Below are 17,985 nucleotides of genomic sequence, written 5' to 3'. Positions count from 1 at the left end.
TGGGAGAGATCCCACCACACACTCTCTCTCTAAGAAATACATTTTAGTGCACTCTTACATTTTATATGACCAACTCTCTCTATAGAGAAACCAAACAATACAATAAATGGAATAAAATAACCTAACTTATCACTCATAATTTATAGAGCATTTACATGCTCCAACATTATCTCCCTAAATGATCGCAAATAATGAAGGATACAAATGAAGTGATAAAAGGCTAAAATACACAGTTTCCGACTAGGAAGTGTGGTAATAATGAGAACCAAATGCTGAAATGTCTATGAAACTCTGAAGTGTCTATGATGTCTGAAACTGGTCGATGAAGTCTCTTTCGTCAAAGTCTTCTAAGTACCGATGCATAAGCTTCTCCGGTGCTGAAGAGTGAGATTCCAATCCACAAATGTAATCAGTGAACCGAGTTGATCAACTTAAAAAAATGTACCAATAACTTTTGAACTGTATGTCCCGTAATGAATTCACACTTCGGTTTTAAAAATTATGAAACATCTCTTGTTCTCTAATCATAATACACCCAAAACTCTTCAAAAGAATAACCTGCTAAATAGGGTTGAGCATTTGGACCAGTGGACCGGACCGTTTTTTCCTGGGCCGGTTCTCGGTTCTAGGAATTCATCAAAACCGGTCCGGTTCGGTTTTTACCGGGTTTAGAACCGATTGGACCCGATTTAAAAACAATTGTAATCTGTGAAAATTTTTAAACAATCATAACTCATTCTTTTAAGTCGGATTGAGACACGATTTTTTCCAACGTTTAATTTACAATTTGCAGATGAACTTAGACTATAATTTTGTTGATTTTGGTATTATATTCAATGAGTTACAGTTTTTCAAAGTTGAGCTATCAAAGCTGAAAAAATATTAGCTTTTCAGCCACATTTTTAAAATTTTGTAATTTGTGAAAATTTTTAAACAACCGTAACTCATTCATTTTAAGTCGGATTGACACACGGTTTTTTCCAACGTTTAATTTACAGTTTGTAGATGCATTTAGACTATAATTTTGTTGATTTTGGTATTATATTCAATGAGTTACAATCTTTTAAAGTTGAGCTATCAAAGCTGAAATTTTTTAGTTTTTCAGCAAGATTTTTAAAATTTTGTAATCTGTGAAAATTTTTAAACAACCATAACTCATTCGTTTTAAGTCGGATTCACCTTCAGTTTTTTCCAACATTTAGTTTACAGTTTGTAGATGAATCTAGAATATAATTTTGTTGATTTTGGTATTATATTCAGTGAGTTACAATCCTTCAAAGTTGAGCTATCAAAGCTGAAATATTTCAACTTTTTAACTATTATTTTATACTATAATTCTGAATTTTATGTGTATCTGACAGATAAATCATATGAAAGGGATCTTGGTAAACTTGATTTATATGTTAGTTGCTTTTATTTGGAAAATTATAATATTATAACATCAAGGTAGATTAGTTATGTATGAAACGAAAACATAATCATTTTTACAAGTATTATCGTATCAAACCCAATAACATATTCGTTTTAACAAGTTATATCAAACCCAAAAACTTATTTTAACGACTTGTACTCTATGCAATTAAAGTTGTACCGGTCCAAACGGGTCCAAGAACCGGAAAACCCATACCTAGACCCGGACCCGGACACGACTCATTCGATTTGGTCCGCGGTCCACAATATTCTCTATAACCGGTCCGGTCCAAGAGCCAATTCGGTCCAAATGCTCACCCTATATATGAACATTTCCAACAAGTTTGTTACCCAGATGTGTACAAAAAAAAGATAATTACTCAAATATAAACAAACAGAAAAGTTAATTACCTTTCATATTCCATCAATCAAAATAGGATGATATAATAGTTATTTATAGTTTTTCAACTTTGTAATTTTCTAAAAGTCGGGGGGTGGATGAGCCAAATAAGAATCTTGAGGGGGAAGAGGGGTAGAGGGCTGAATCAATTACTCGACATAACGTGATTTGCCGTCAAACGTTAATGCTTTTCTCCTTTAGATTTCATGCTCCGTCAGGGTCGCTATACCAAACCTACAAATCGGAGAACCCCTCTTCTCTCACCGACGAAACCCGGTCAATCAAATCGAATTCTGGGCGTTTACTCAATTGTTTGTTGATTGGAGGTCTGTTTCCGCAAACAACCACAATACATACGTATATAGAGCGAACAGAGCTGGGTGAGCAACACAGACAACTAGCAAAGTAAAAGAAAAACAAAATCAATGGGTGTTCCGGCGTTCTATAGGTGGTTAGCTGACCGGTACCCTCGATCAATAGCGGACGTCGTGGAGGACGAAGCATGCCAGGGTAATGGGGTTGAATTGTTAAAGCCGAACCCTAACAACATCGAGTTTGATAATTTGTACTTGGATATGAATGGGATTATTCATCCATGTTTTCACCCGGAAGGAAAGGTAAATTACTTTGTTTCACCTCTGTTCTGATAAAAACTATGCGTATCGGAGTTAAACTACTACTTTCCAAAAAGAAAATCTGAAAGATTTTTATCAAATTTAACACCATTATCTGTATTTAGCACACGAAGCTTGGTGTAAAATTTCAACACCTATCCTTCAACTATTGCATTTAATCCAATTTGACATTTTTTGTTCTTGCTCGAATCAAACAAGGATTATAGAACTTGAATTGCATTATTTGAGAATAGAAGGTATTTTCTGATTAAGTCTTGCACTTGGTATTGCAGCCTGCTCCAGCTACATATGATGATGTATTCAAGTCAATATTTGACTACATTGATCATCTCTTCTCATTGGTGCGTCCAAGAAAGATTCTTTATATGGCAATAGGTAAAGCCAACAACTTTCAATCTTTTAAATCATCATCCAAATTGAACTACCCTTCAGCTGTTTGCACTTTCAATTTTTGCAGATGGTGTGGCCCCCAGAGCCAAAATGAATCAACAGAGGTCTCGTCGATTTAGGGCTGCTAAAGATGCTGCTGAAGCAGTAAGATTCCTTTTTCTTTCTTATATAATATGTACTCTATCAAAGTGGTTGAGATAATAACCAAATTAAGTAACTAAAGTAGTTTTGTGTCATTTAGGAAGCTGAAGAGGAGAGATTGAGAATTGAGTTTGAAGCTCAAGGAGCTGCACTTTCTCCTAAAGAGAAGCTTGAAACATGTGATTCCAATGTCATAACACCTGGCACTCAGTTTATGTCTGTGCTTTCTGTTGCCCTTCAGTATTTTATACAATGTAGATTGAACCACAATCCTGGTTGGCAGTATACAAAGGTTTATTGATAATCCTTCACCTTATACTTTCTTTTCAGCAACAATCAAAGTGTTTTTGTGTCTAATTTGTCATCAGTTCAATTCTAATTCCTTTTTGTTATATATTTATTTGAAGGTGATTCTTTCTGATTCAAATGTTCCTGGTGAGGGAGAACACAAAGTAATGTCATTTATTCGGTTACAACGAAATATTCCTGGTTTCAATCCAAACACACGTCACTGTCTCTATGGACTGGTGAGTTGAGTTGTATTTAGTTATTTACCATATTACCCTTCTCCTTCCTTATCATTTAAATGAGGTATATCGGTTATTTTGATAGGATGCAGATCTTATTATGCTTGCTCTAGCCACTCATGAGGTTCACTTTTCAATATTGAGGGAGGTTAGTGGATAATGACATAATGTATAGTGGAATCTGTCATTTATGTTCATTGGTTTTTTACCAATCTAACCTTAAATGCTGGACAGGTGATCACACTCCCTGGGCAGCAGGAGAAATGTTTCCAATGTGGGCAAGTTGGTCATTTGGCAGCTGAGTGTCGTGGGTCTGTAGGCAACCATGTTGATGCAAATGGAAAGCCTGTAAATGATATTCCAATTCACAAGAAAAAATATCAGTTCCTCAACATTTGGGTGTTAAGAGAATATCTGCAATATGATTTAGAGATTCCAAATCCTCCTTTTGAAGTCAACCTTGAAAGATTGGTGGATGATTTTGTTTTTCTTTGCTTTTTTGTTGGCAATGACTTTCTTCCCCATATGCCAACTTTAGAGATTCGAGAGGTATGTGAAGTAATTCTTTTTGATAAACCAATCATATCATATAATGTATTTCACATTTATAAATATCAATTTTTTTTTTCTTTTTTGTAATTCTAGGGTGCTATAAGTCTGTTGATGCAAGTTTATAGAAGGGAGTTTGTTACAATGGGTGGTTATCTTACTGACTCGGGTGAGGTATGTAATTTCTTGAATTTTTGTCCTTTTTGACACAAAAAACAACCATATAATCATTTTATATCAGAATGGTTAGAAATTGATCAGTTTATGTAATAGCATAATGCATAAATAACATAAAAATCCTTTTTTTTTGTATGTATTATATACAAACACCTAAATTTCCAGGTCTTGCTGGACAGAGTTGAGCAGTTTATTCAAGCAGTTGCAATTCATGAAGACCAAATATTTCAAAAGCGGGCCCGCATACAAAAGGTAATTTTGGAAAATGGAAAATGGAAATCTCACTATAAAATTTATATGCTTCTTATAATAACTTATAACTTATATTATGTTGTTTTAATTTTAGTCATATGAGAACAATGAAGAGATGAGGCGTAAAGCAAGACAAGAAGTTGTTGAAGAGCCTGTGACTCCAGTAGTTGACAAGGTATGATAAAATATAAATCCTCTGAAATCAAATGATTATTTATTTATTATTATTTTTTTTTGTTACATATGAAAACCATTTTAACTTTTTCCTTAATTTTTTGCATAGATCAAATTAGGGGAACCTGGGTACAAGGAAAGGTATTATAAGGAGAAGTTAAATTTAACAGATCCAAAGGAGATTGAAGAGGTTAAAAGAAAAATGGTGAGTTCCTTTTACTCTTTTAGTCTTTTAAGTTTTATCATAAGTTTCTTTAATAAACACAAATTAATTTATAAAAATTGTTTCTTTTATTCAGGTATTGCATTATGTTGAAGGATTATGTTGGGTTGCTCGTTATTACTATCAAGGCGTATGTTCTTGGCAATGGTAAATAAAAATTATCCTCAAAAATTCTTTCTATTATTATTATTTTTTTAAATTGCTCAAATTGACATTTTGTAGGTATTATCCATATCATTATGCCCCATTTGCATCTGATCTTAAAGATTTAGCTGACTTGGAAATAACTTTTTTCCTTGGAGAGCCATTTAAACCTTTTGATCAGCTCATGGGAACCCTACCAGCTGCAAGGTACTTACTTACTTTACATCAACCAATAAGAAATCGACATGTGTCTTTTTGAATTAGTTTATATTATATCTTATTCGGTAATAATAGCTTTGAATTCTTTAAAAAAAATGCTACAGTTCAAATGCTCTCCCTGACAACTACAGAAAACTCATGACTGATCCCTCATCACCTATAATTGAGTTCTACCCTTTTGGTAATTCCAACTAATCTTCTAATTTCACTAAATGTTTATTTATTAATCTTCATAACAATAATAGTTTATATATGTACATGTAGATTTTGACATTGACATGAATGGAAAGCGATTTTCATGGCAGGTAATATTGGTTAAAGATGTCAAACAAATATTTTTTGTTTACTAAATTATTTAATTTCATGATATTTTGTTCTTAGGGGGTAGCGAAATTGCCATTTATTGATGAAAAGAAGCTACTCACTGAAACAAGAAGACTTGAGGACACTTTAACAGTTGAGTATTTTGCTACATTTGAATCTTGATTTTTTTTTGATGTTTTTATTTTTCAAATGCTATATTTAAAATATGGGTTTTATTTTTTATTTTTTTTACAGGAAGAAGAGCAAGCACGGAATAGTATTTGTTCTGATTTATTATATGTATCTCCACATAACCCCCTGGCCCCACAAATTATTGCATACTATAATTTTTTCAGTCAAGTACACCCAACTCAAAGATGTCTGTGGCCAATTGATGTATATGCTAGGTTTGTTGTTTCTTTTTTTCTTTTTTTTTTTTTAAATATAAATTTTAATTTTAAGTTTTTATGTTGGATTTATTCAGTGGTGGAATGAATGGTTACTTGTGGTTGTGTGAGAGAAATGGTTTCAGAATGGTGCTTCCTTCCCCAATTAATGGCTTAGGGGATATTATGAATAACCATGTCATGTAAGTTTCCTTAAAAACAATATTTAGAAAATAAAAAAGATTTATTATTATGATTATTTTTTTAAATTTAGTTATTGTTTTGCAGAAATGCGACGTATATAAATCCAGCACCTCATAAACATATTCCAGAACCACCAAAAGGTGTAGCCATGCCAAAGAAGGTGTGTTTTTCACTTTTTTGTTTTTATATTTATTGAAAGTATTATTATATTATATATAAAATTGACATGTAATTGTAATTATTATTATTTATTGCAGATTTTGAAACCTGTTGATATAAAACCGTTGCCTATTTTATGGCATGAAGACAATAGTGGACGTCGAGGACAAGGCAGTTATAATAGGTACACTTGCATCTCTCTTGCTAATAATTCTTAAATATACATAAGGGTATTTTGGTCTTTTTTTTTTTTGTTTTTTAATGCTGACATATCTATAATTATTCAGGCCACAAGTACCAGGGGCAATACATGGAAACATGTTGGGTGAAGCTGCACATCGTCTCTTGAAAAACTCACTGAATATAAGATCCAGTGGTCCGTCTTCAGGGTACTACGAGCAGTCAAATTACCGAAATACCCCTGGCAGCAACAATCTTCAACATAGACCAAGACCAGCCGGTCCTTCTGGGCATGGAAGAAACCCTAACCCTAATGAAGATCAATTTTTTTACCAAAATTACCCCTCAAATCTTAGGGCTTCAATGCCTAGGCCCAAATTCGGTTTCTCCAGACCACAAGGGAATAATAATAATAATAATTACACGTATCAAGAACAGTACCCAGATTTAAGCAATGGGATGGCTGGTTTATCAATGAATAATAATGGAATCAGAAACAGACAGTATCCGGTTAGGGCGGCAGCGGCACCACCACAGAGCTCCGGCAACCTCCCGACCCCGCCGTCTACTTGGATCAGTAGACCTTCTTCTTCAGCTGCCATGGGAGGGGATGGAAATGGAAATGGAAATGATAAAGATGTAAAGAAGGTTTATCAAATCAAGAGTAGGGTTCCACTTTCACAGGAGGATTCTGTTTCTGGTAATAATGGAGGAATATAATGGGGGGTTTAGTAGTAGTAACTTAGTTTGTTTGATTTTTATTAGAGACATTTGAAGGTTGTAGTTGTTTGTTGTATATCTTCTTGGTTTATACGACAGGATTAGTCAAAAGGATAGAAAAAGGGAAATATGCATATACCTCTGCAATTGTGTAAGCACATTGACATTGTAAGTTAACTTGTTTTTATTATTTTTATCAACTTTGTTTATTTTATTTAACTGTTTGTAACTGGATTTGTCATTTGTGTTCTAGTTTCGATACATTAATAACTTGATACAATAATGAACTATGCTCCGTGTACACATTTGGTCTGTATATATATTTATGTACGCTTTTTATCATGAAACTTATATTTGTGTTGGTTTATCAAGAATTCAAGATGGTGGTGTCGTTTGATTTTGTTGAAGATCTCATTTTCAACAAATAAAATATAAAATGGTGTAGTTCAAAACCTGCTTCTTCCATTTTCTGGTTTCTTGCAAAAATGAAGATAATCCAAATCTGGAAAAGGTACGATGTAGAAACGAAAAAATCTAGAAAAAGAATCTTAGAAAATCACAAACAAGGTTCACACCAATCCAAATCAAAACCCACTTCCTCAATTTCATCTTGTATGTTTTTGGCCTAGAACAAAAACTTTGTATCCTCCACCTATGATAAAGATTCAAGAAGAAAAAAAAACCAACTCGAGGAGTGATTCATGACCTCTCACATATATCCCTCGGTTGAAGCCATGAAGCCCTTATCTCCTATATTGAGTGTTTTTTTGTTGGACTATGGATCATGCGGGTGGAATGGAGGAAACATTTGTTAACTCAAAAGGATGCCAAAATGTCTATGGTGGCCATGTCTGTGATCAACAAGGTTGATAGCATTTGATTGTAACATATATCGAAAGAATTATGAACTGTTTCGGTTTTTAACACCAATATACTAAAGTAAATTACCAATAAAATGGTAGTTCTTTCTCTCAAGACATATTAGCATAATGGAATCAAAAATATTGGGAGAGTTCAAGAATCTTTCTATCGATATTCACTTGTAATTGTGGGCTAGCATAAATATATTGGAAAACTTACAATAACAATATCCGGCATGCATCACGAGATACAAGCAACTACACAAAGCACATTGTCATTAGTCATTACAGTTTGACTATTTTTATTGTTTAACCACTTTATTTCACACTTGTCAATAAAAACCACTCAAGTTTGACTATTTTTTTATGTGGTAGGTTACACTAAAAAATCTATCAAAGTTTAGTAGCTTTAGTGATATATTAACACTAAATGTTCAAGCCATTGACAAATTTATTGTTCTTACCGCTTTAACCTATATATATATATATATATATATATATATATATATATATATATATATATATATATATATATATATATATCAAGCCAAAGTTGTCCATAGAGGGAAAATGCGCAAACATGGCTGACTTTTTGTAACATCCTCTCTGACACGTATCATAATATTGTCCGCTTTGTTGTTGTATGCTTATCTGTTTATGTTTATTTTCTGGTATATGTCGACATATTGTATTGGGTTGGGTTGAGGCTGTACTATTCCGTGCGGTAGCCAACAAATCCTGGAGCATTCCAGATATGAGCTGAGGGTCGAGTAGGGCATGCCAGACTCATACTAAGGGCTCATGAGTATTCCAGATACGATTTGAGGGTCGAGTAAGGCATGCCAGACTCCTACTGATGGCTTGATGGTATTCAGTCCAATGACTGATCTGGTCGGGGAGCAAACCAGACATAAGCTGTGGGCCGCGAGGGCAAGCCAAACTTAAGTTGTGGGCTCAGAAGTAATCCAAACTTTTAGCTGTGGACCCATTGCATGTTGTTATTGTATATTTATATTATTTGGTTATGTGTTGGTATTTTGGGGGAACTCACTAAGTGTTGACTTATAGTTTTGGGTTATATTTTAGGTACTTCAGATGACCTTGGGAAGACGAAGGCGTGACCGTACACATCCTCATGTTTTTGACCTATGATTTTGGAAACTCTAATGTTGAAATGCTTTTTGAAAACTATGTTTGTAAACAATTTATGAAATTGATGGATTTTTAAAAGTTTAAATTTATCAATGATTTTATGAGTGTTACAGTTGAGGAGGACGATTTACAGATGATGTTGGTGATAAAGAAGATGAGACTGAGAAGAAGATATGCGTATTGTGATGGGAGAAAAATGTGACATCCCCATTTTCACGTCAAAAAAAAACTGATTTGTTTATGCTTTATTTAAACTAAGAGTATTTTTTTTGAAGAAAAGTGTTGCGGAATTTGTTCCCAGAAAAACATGATAAATACGTTATCAAAGCATTTCTGAAAAATGTATTTTTATTCATTTTAAAACATTGGGATGTCATCGTCAATACAGAAATATAAGCATAAACAGAACTTACATTCATTATCACTAGTAATTTATATCTCCTTAATCTCTCAGTGTAATGTAACTTCATATTGACACTTATGATACAAATAAACTGAGTGAGTCAGATTGGGAAACCTGGTTAGTACATAGGGATTTCAATCCCACAATGTTATACTATATATATATATATATATATATATATATATATATATATATATATATATATATATATATATATAATCTAGAACTCACTATATATACAATTTCACATCATATAAGCAATTCCATCCCACCCCGACGATCCTTACAACGATACGATCTATACTCTCGGATCTAAAAATTACCGTATTTCATAATCCATACTCCTGGATCTGAAATTAACCTCTTTACCTAAGCCATACTACCAAAGGGCTTGTAGCCCAGCGGTATCAGGTGGTGCCCTCCCTCTTTGAGGTCGAGGGTTCAAGTCCGGTCGTGGACATAAGTGGAATAGGTGTTGTTAGTTTAAGAGTATATTAGATTTGCCGGTTCAAACAAAAAACCTAATCCATACTCCTGGATCTAAAATTAACCTTTTTACATGATCCATACTCCCGGATCTAAAATTAACCTTTTTACCCGATCCATACTCCAGGATCTAAAATTAAACTTTTTACCTAATCCATACTGCCGGTCTGAAATTAACCTCCTTACCTAATCCATACTCCCGGATCGGGTATGTTTGATTCATACTCCCAGATCAATAATTATGCTCATTCCATACTCTCGGACTAGGGACAATTGACTATGTCTAATCAATGCTCTTAGATCAATGACAAAATTAAAATTCGACTCTCTGTGTATATCTCGCTCGCTCTCATAAAGGGATACTGCCCAATATTCCTCTTAATTAATTTAGGTTTACTCTGTGTCCTAAATTATCGTATATTATCAGATATGCACTTAACACGTATTTCAGGCAATATCAAATATTTTACACACCAACAAACATTTAATACATTATTCAATGGTTATATTAAAATCATGTTCATGAAAAGGACTATGCACTCAATTGTTAAAGTGATGATTCCAAACTCGGGCAGCGCTTCGTTTCTAACGATTCTATTTTCCTTCGACGAAACCTAGCACTATTATCGCTAAGTTTTAGTCTAATCTTTATTGTGACTAATTATTAGTCTAGATTCATCATTAACTCAAAGTCTATTTCATGATCTATCAAGTAAGGATCAGCAAGGCATGACAGTTAGGAGGCAGGACCATTTCGACATATATAGCTTTTCTGAAATCCAACAACCAAACCCAACGTGACCATTCTAGACACCTCTCCCGTAAGTAGTTCAATTAGTATAATGACTTTGAATCACTAATAAATCTTATTTATAGGTTCATAATAACGATATTATATTTATATATAAGTTATATTTAAAATATGGTAGGCGTATCTCACTTACAACGGGTTTTTATTAAAAATCGGGCTTCGCTGGAGCAGCGTTTCCGAGTCGAAAAGCTCTTTTTCTCAGAGCCGTCGGGCGCTCCGGGGCTTTCCTCTAGTGCCTTTAGGCTACTAGGGCTTTAGGAGTGTTTTTTTTTTTTTTTTTTTTTTTTTGGGGGTGGGGGGGGGGGGCTTAGAGAGATGTTAGAGAGAGAAACAATGAGGGAAAGGTGTGAGAAAGAATGAAGGCCTTGCATTTTATTTATAGGCTGAAACACAGCTCAACTAGCCGAGTTGGGCCTCCAACTCATCGAGTTGGGTGCTTCATGTCACCATCTGGTGGCAAGACTTGGGGAGAAAACAATGTCTCAGATCGCGCCACGTCACCCCCTTCGCAGCAGCACCCTGTCGACTTCTAAACCCCATAACTTTCGCATACGAGCTCCGTTTTCGACGTTCTTTTTATCCATGCGTAGGTATTGACAAGATCTACAACTCTCCTTTTGACTCCGTCGGCTAATATTTGATCGATTTTAAATTTAACAGTATAAGAAGATTACACTGTTAAATGACCGTGTAAATTCATAACTTCTACATACGGAATCTGTTTTCGTCTGTCTTTTTATCGTTGAGCTCCTATTAATGATATCTTCAATTCTCATTTATTTTGCGTTGGTTAAAAATGGATCGATCTAAAATTCAAATTCCGGGCTGTTCACTGTTATGCCAAATCTTAGAAAAATCATAACTTCCTCTACGAAGTCAGATTTGGGCGTTCTTTTTATGCACGCTCTCAGTTTAACGTATACTACAAATTTCATTTAGATACTTAAGGCTAAAAAGTAGTTTATAAAAAATTTACTTTTTACGTCACACAACGCCCGCAGATCCGGGCTAGTCAATTTAGAGGCAATAGGGGTCGAAAACGACTTTTCGACAAAAAGATTATTTAGAGTAAATAATCTTAACCAAGTTGTAGAATATGTTACAAGGTTTCCGTACATATAAAGAACGCCGAAATCCGAGTTATAACGAAGAAGTTATGACCCGTCGAAGTTTCGCATCGGAACCGGCACAGCACCGGGAAGCGTAAATAGTAAATTTATGATAGAGCGAGATTTAGCCTTAGCGCTCTAAACTAAAGTCGTAGAATATGTTAAACTAAGAACATCGATAAAAAGAACGCCCAAATCTGACTTCGTATGAAGAAGTTATGATTTTTCGAAGTTTCGGATTAGCGGTGTATAGCTCGAAATTCGAATTTTAGATCGATTGATTTTTAGCCGAAACAACCCAAACGAGAATCGAAGATCTCGTTATTAGTAGCGTAACGATAAAAAGACAGACAAAAATGGACATCGGATGAAGAAGTTATGAGATTTTAACGGACCAATCCTGTCCCGGCCTGTTAAAAATATAACTTTAAAAATAAATTCAAAATTAGCCGACGGAGTCTAAACGAAAGTTGTAGGGTACGTTCCCGCCTACGCGTGAGTATAAAGAACGTCAAAAACGGAGTTCGTATGAACGAGTTATAAAATATAATAGCATATTTACGTATTAAAATAAAATATAAATCATATATACGTATACATATATATACATATGTATATATCATTAGAAAGGTATCGACGATGCGGTCATTATAAGACTAATGTTGAGTTCTTTCGACATTAGTTTAGTACAAATATCATTAAATCCATTTAAAATAGTATTATAGAGGGGTATTTAGTTGTTTAAATAACTAAAAGGTCATTAAGTAATTATGGAGGGTAGTTTTTGAAAATTCAATTAGTATAAATAAGAGCCTTGGGCTCTCATATTTCTTGCACCATTCTCTTGATTCAAGAGTCTTTCTCTCCTTATCCCCCGAGCATTTCGGTCCCTCGTGATTCGACTTCTCTTTCTGTAGTTTAGTATAGTAAGGTGAGCACTGAAGCGCTGCACGAATCTTTCTTAGAAAGATTCAGCGACGAAGTTCTGCCACTGCAGAGCCCGACTCCTAGCTAAAACCCTCTTGTAAGTAAGTTATGCTTACCTTATTTTAATATAGCTTATATTTAAAATTAGTATTATTATTATGAACTTATAATAAATATTTGAGCTATTATTATAACTTATATAAGTGTCGTTATAATATATTTTTTAACTACTCGCGGTACGGGGAATCTGGTTTAAAGGGCCGCATAGGGTTGTTGGATTTCAGAAGTGCTATATGCCAAAATAGTCATGCCCTCCGGTGTTTTATGTCTGGCCCTGTCTGTACATAGTGGTTGGAAAATATTGTTTAACGCTTATATAATAATAATAATAATAATAATAATAATAATAATAATAATAATAATAATAATAATAATAATAATAATACTAAGACTAATAGTTGGTCACGGTAAATATTAGACTAAAATTTAGCGATAATAATGTTAGGTTTTGTCGAAGGAAAATAGAATCGTTAGAAGCAAGCGCTACCCGATTTTGGAATCATCACTTTAACAAGTGAGTGCATAGTTACTTTCAGCTTACACATAGATATGAAGTATTTTATATAAATTACGTGCTATGTGTGCATATTATCTGAATACTTGCTATTTATGCTGGATGAACGTTTTATACATGTTTTCAATGATTTAAACTGTATATGTATTTTATATCTACAAAATGTGTTGGGTAAAACATGGGTAGATGTAATAGTTGTTGTGTGACAAGATAAAACGATGAGAGGCCTCGTTATAGATGTTATTGATGATCCAGTCATCTAGCAGAGTATAGATGACGACCACGGACTATTCTAGACAGTCCAGTGGAACACCAGCAGACTCGCAACCTGTAGGTGTTTATTCGAACTGTGTGTTTATTTGAACTGTGTGCTCACCAGATGTACTCCGTCCCCCACATGGTTGCCTTAAGGTCATTTATTGCTGAGGAATCCCCTTAGTAGTAGTGTCCGTCCCGATGATAATCCTTAGGATAGGTTCGTTATGATAGATGCTTAGGGACGTAATGTGAGGATAACGGGAACGGGTAATCGGGTTTGTTTAATTTAATGAAGTTAATAAACTTATTTATTGTGGGTTGAAAATCCTATGTGCTCACCAGACTCCCAAGCCTGACCCACTCAGTTTTATGTATTACAGGTAGTGGCGCTTGAGCATAGTTATGATGTTTGGACGAGGGATTACGGATATAGGCCTGTAGATATGAAATAATGTAGTAAGGCTTATATTGTACTGTTTATGCTTTTGATCTGTACGAACATGACATCCCAAGTCTTTTAATGAAATACATTTCTATGGAAATGCTTTTGATAAATCTTTATCATATTTTGTTTTGGGACAAATTCCGCAACACTTTTATTTAAAATGTTACTCTGATTTTTAAACAAAGCATAAACAAACCGGTATTTTCTGGCCGTGATTTTGGGGATGTCACAGTTGGTATCAGAGCATTAGTTTAAGCGAACTAGGAATATGGATTTATTTCTAGACTTAAACTTAGAATGCTAAGCGATGATTGTGAGGTGTGAGCACTAGATTATTTTAGGAATTGTGCCTAAAATGCTTTTATGTGCTAAATGCTTGTGTCTGATATGTTGTTATTTGTTCGGATCTATGGTATGTTGCCGACCGGATCTGGAAACCTTATGTGTTTAGGATTCTAAGCGTTTACCTATGATATTAGAACTAGCATATAAACGTTTCGGAGTGATAAGAATGATTTAAACATCAATCCTAAGTAAAGGTCTAGATTCACCTTATCCGGTGTATAGATCAAGATGGCAAGAACCCGTAGCGGAAACGTGAATGCAAATGGGAACCGAGATCAACCCCCAACGATTGAGCAAATACCGGTTGTGGTAGCCGCTGCTGAGCCAATAACGATGGCCGGAGTGCAAGCGATGATCCAAGCGATGTTGGATCGTCAAATGGAGGAAACCAGACGTTTGCTCCAGCAAAATCGAGAGGAAGCGACTATTCAGATCGAACAACCCGAGTTGAACGAAGGGCAGACTGAGGAAGGAAACTACAGTGGGACTGTTGGTCAAGTCAACCCACCAATAGTTCGACAAAACAACCAAGATGACGAAGTTGAGAGGAATGGATGCAAGTACAAGGATTTTCTGACTTGCAAGCCATCGACTTTCACTGGAAAGGAGGATCCGATCGGGTTCATGGATTGGATCTCGGAGATGGAATTAGCTTTCATGACGTGCGGTTGTAAGGGAAAACAACATACCACATTTGCAGTGCGTCAGTTTCGAGGAGGCGTTGTACGATGGTGGAATACCTTGGGAAAGACGTTGAGCCCAATGAGCCCCTGCAACTGACATGGGCAGAATTTCTGGTGCAATTCAAATGTAGGTACTGCTCAGCCCAAAATCTGCTCAAGCTAGAAAACCAATTCCTTACCTTAAAGAAAGGAAGCATGTCTGTTGATGAATACACCAACAACTTCACAGAGAAGATGGAGTTCGCCTTACGTCTTGTTCCGGATGAGCTGACGAAAATTGACAAGTACGCAAAAGGACTTCCATGGGAATATGCAGTGCCAGTGCGTCAGGCACCTACTTTGGAGGCAGCTATCTGGGCTGCCAAGTCGGTTGAGGAGATGATCAAGGGAAGAGCCGCCAACAAGACCGAGGTTGGTGAAAAGAGGAAATTTGAGGGGTCTGCGAAGCCCGATGAGAGAAGCAAATCCAGTACCAGGAAGTTTAGAGGAGGAGGGAGTGAAGAAAGATGGTGCGAGAAGTGCAAAAAGAAACACTCTGGAAAATGCGGTGAGGAAGTAACTTGTTTCAAGTGTGGGAAGCATGGGCATTATGCCAACGAGTGTAAATTCAATAAAAGGGTATGTTACGAATGTAATGAGGAAGGGCACTTCAAGCAAGATTGCCCAAAGAGAGAGGGGGCTACAAAGCCAAATGTGTCGCCAAAGCCAAAGGCGAGAGCATTTCAAATGATCCTTGACGAAGCAGATGACAATGCGAGGATTCAGGAGTGACGGCTTGACATCTAAGGATCGAGTTATGAAGTAGCCATAGAATCGTATGATGTAGCCTGTTAGAGGCATAGTCTAGGGTGAACTTGAACACCTATGTAATAGTTTCGAGGAATAATAAAAAAAAAACCTTCGTTTTGATATTTGATGTGTTAAGCTGTTATGTGATTTTCTTGTGTGGTGACTTGGAAAACTGCGGGACAATACTTGAGACAAGTATGAGTAGGTGTGAATGGTAGTAGAGGCCTATACTACCGGAAGCACAGGACTCACACTTGGACCAGGGAAAGGCACAAGGTTACCAAGAAGCTAGTAACTAATTCTCTTTTATTCAAGTATGTCATTACCATCGTTTCGGTAATGACTAAAAAGATTGTTGATATTCCGACCCTAGTGGTCATATCGAATTGAGTCCGACTACGATGAGTATGTTGCGTAGTTCAGGGAACCAAGTTCGATGTAGTGTCCGACTTAAACCAAACAATTGAAATCAAAGCGATCAATAGAAGTATCGCGTTCGTTGTTAAAAAAGTTGGTAGCTAGAAACGCTACATGTTAAAGTGTGATTATATCACATTAGAACATGAAGGAAGGCATAGTCTGGTTTAGAATTTAACTCTAAGAGACCTGAGTCTAAACGTGCATCACATGATGATAGGTCATAATTTGGAGTCTAGCATGAGGTAGAGAGCAGGTGCACGATCGAGTACTGCTTACGGTCAATGAGTCTAAGAGATAGACTTGAAGGAATATAGAAGTTATAATTATTACCTAGGATGAAGAGATGACGTATGGAGTCATTATACGATCCCTGTTTCGTTGATGATTCCGGGACGTAATCATCCTAAGGGGGAGATAATTGTAACGCCCGCAGATCCGGGCTAGTCAATTTAGAGGCAATAGGGGTCGAAAACGACTTTTCGACAAAAAGATTATTTAGAGTAAATAATCTTAACCAAGTTGTAGAATATGTTACAAGGTTTCCGTACATATAAAGAACGCCGAAATCCGAGTTATAACGAAGAAGTTATGACCCGTCGAAGTTTCGCATCGGAACCGGCACGGCACCGGGAAGCGTAAATAGTAAATTTATGATAGAGCGAGATTTAGCCTTAGCGCTCTAAACTAAAGTCGTAGAATATGTTAAACTAAGAACATTGATAAAAAGAACGCCCAAATCTGACTTCGTATGAAGAAGTTATGATTTTTCGAAGTTTCGGATTAGCGGTGTACAACTCGAAATTCGAATTTTAGATCGATTGATTTTTAGCCGAAACAACCTAAACGAGAATCGAAGATCTCATTATTATTAGCGTAACGATAAAAAGACAGACAAAAATGGACATCGGATGAAGAAGTTATGAGATTTTAACGGATCAATCCTGTCCCGGCCTGTTAAAAATATAACTTTAAAAATAAATTCAAAATTAGCCAACGGAGTCTAAACGAAAGTTGTAGGGTACGTTCCCGCCTACGCGTGGATATAAAGAACGTCAAAAACGGAGTTCGTATGAACGAGTTATAAAATATAATAGCATATTTACGTATTAAAATAAAATATAAATCATATATACGTATACATATATATACATATGTATATATCATTAGAAAGGTATCGACGATGCGGTCATTATAAGACTAATGTTGAGTTCTTTCGACATTAGTTTAGTACAAATATCATTAAATCCATTTAAAATAGTATTATAGAGGGGTATTTAGTTGTTTAAATAACTAAAAGGTCATTAAGTAATTATGGAGGGTAGTTTTTGAAAATTCAATTAGTATAAATAAGAGCCTTGGGCTCTCATATTTCTTGCACCATTCTCTTGATTCAAGAGTCTTTCTCTCCTTATCCCCCGAGCATTTCGGTCCCTCGTGATTCGACTTCTCTTTCTGTAGTTTAGTATAGTAAGGTGAGCACTGAAGCGCTGCACGAATCTTTCTTAGAAAGATTCAGCGACGAAGTTCTGC

General features: G+C 35.4%; 1 protein-coding gene across 1 annotated transcript; it reads left to right on the top strand.

Annotated features, from left to right (window-relative positions):
- Positions 1-1,994: 1,994 nt before the first annotated feature.
- Positions 1,995-7,412, top strand: XRN4 (exoribonuclease 4). The gene is made up of 21 exons (XM_079024966.1): positions 1,995-2,427; positions 2,718-2,820; positions 2,903-2,979; positions 3,077-3,268; positions 3,384-3,503; positions 3,589-3,651; positions 3,738-4,052; positions 4,149-4,226; positions 4,395-4,481; positions 4,576-4,656; positions 4,765-4,860; positions 4,955-5,025; positions 5,101-5,229; positions 5,346-5,422; positions 5,506-5,546; positions 5,623-5,697; positions 5,800-5,951; positions 6,029-6,133; positions 6,219-6,294; positions 6,392-6,477; positions 6,581-7,412. The coding sequence occupies exons 1-21, from the start codon at positions 2,236-2,238 to the stop codon at positions 7,191-7,193; spliced, it is 2,829 nt and encodes a 942-aa protein (XP_078881092.1). The 5' UTR covers positions 1,995-2,235; the 3' UTR covers positions 7,194-7,412.
- Positions 7,413-17,985: the final 10,573 nt, after the last annotated feature.

This window comes from Lactuca serriola, chromosome 2 (genome assembly GCF_051521515.1).
Source record: "Lactuca serriola cultivar US96UC23 chromosome 2, Lser_US96UC23_V15, whole genome shotgun sequence".
In the NCBI taxonomy this organism is placed as follows: Eukaryota; Viridiplantae; Streptophyta; class Magnoliopsida; order Asterales; family Asteraceae; genus Lactuca; species Lactuca serriola.
Note: the sequence above shows the minus strand (reverse complement) of the source record. Positions and strands in the feature narration are given on the sequence as shown.

Coding starts and splice junctions, on each gene's coding strand:
- XRN4 (XM_079024966.1), top strand. CDS start 2,236: ATGGGTGTTCCGGCGTTCTATAGGTGGTTAGCTGACCGGTACCCTCGA. Junction 5,423..5,505: donor AATTGAGTTCTACCCTTTTG/GTAATTCCAACT, acceptor ATGTACATGTAG/ATTTTGACATTGACATGAAT. Junction 5,547..5,622: donor GAAAGCGATTTTCATGGCAG/GTAATATTGGTT, acceptor TTTTGTTCTTAG/GGGGTAGCGAAATTGCCATT.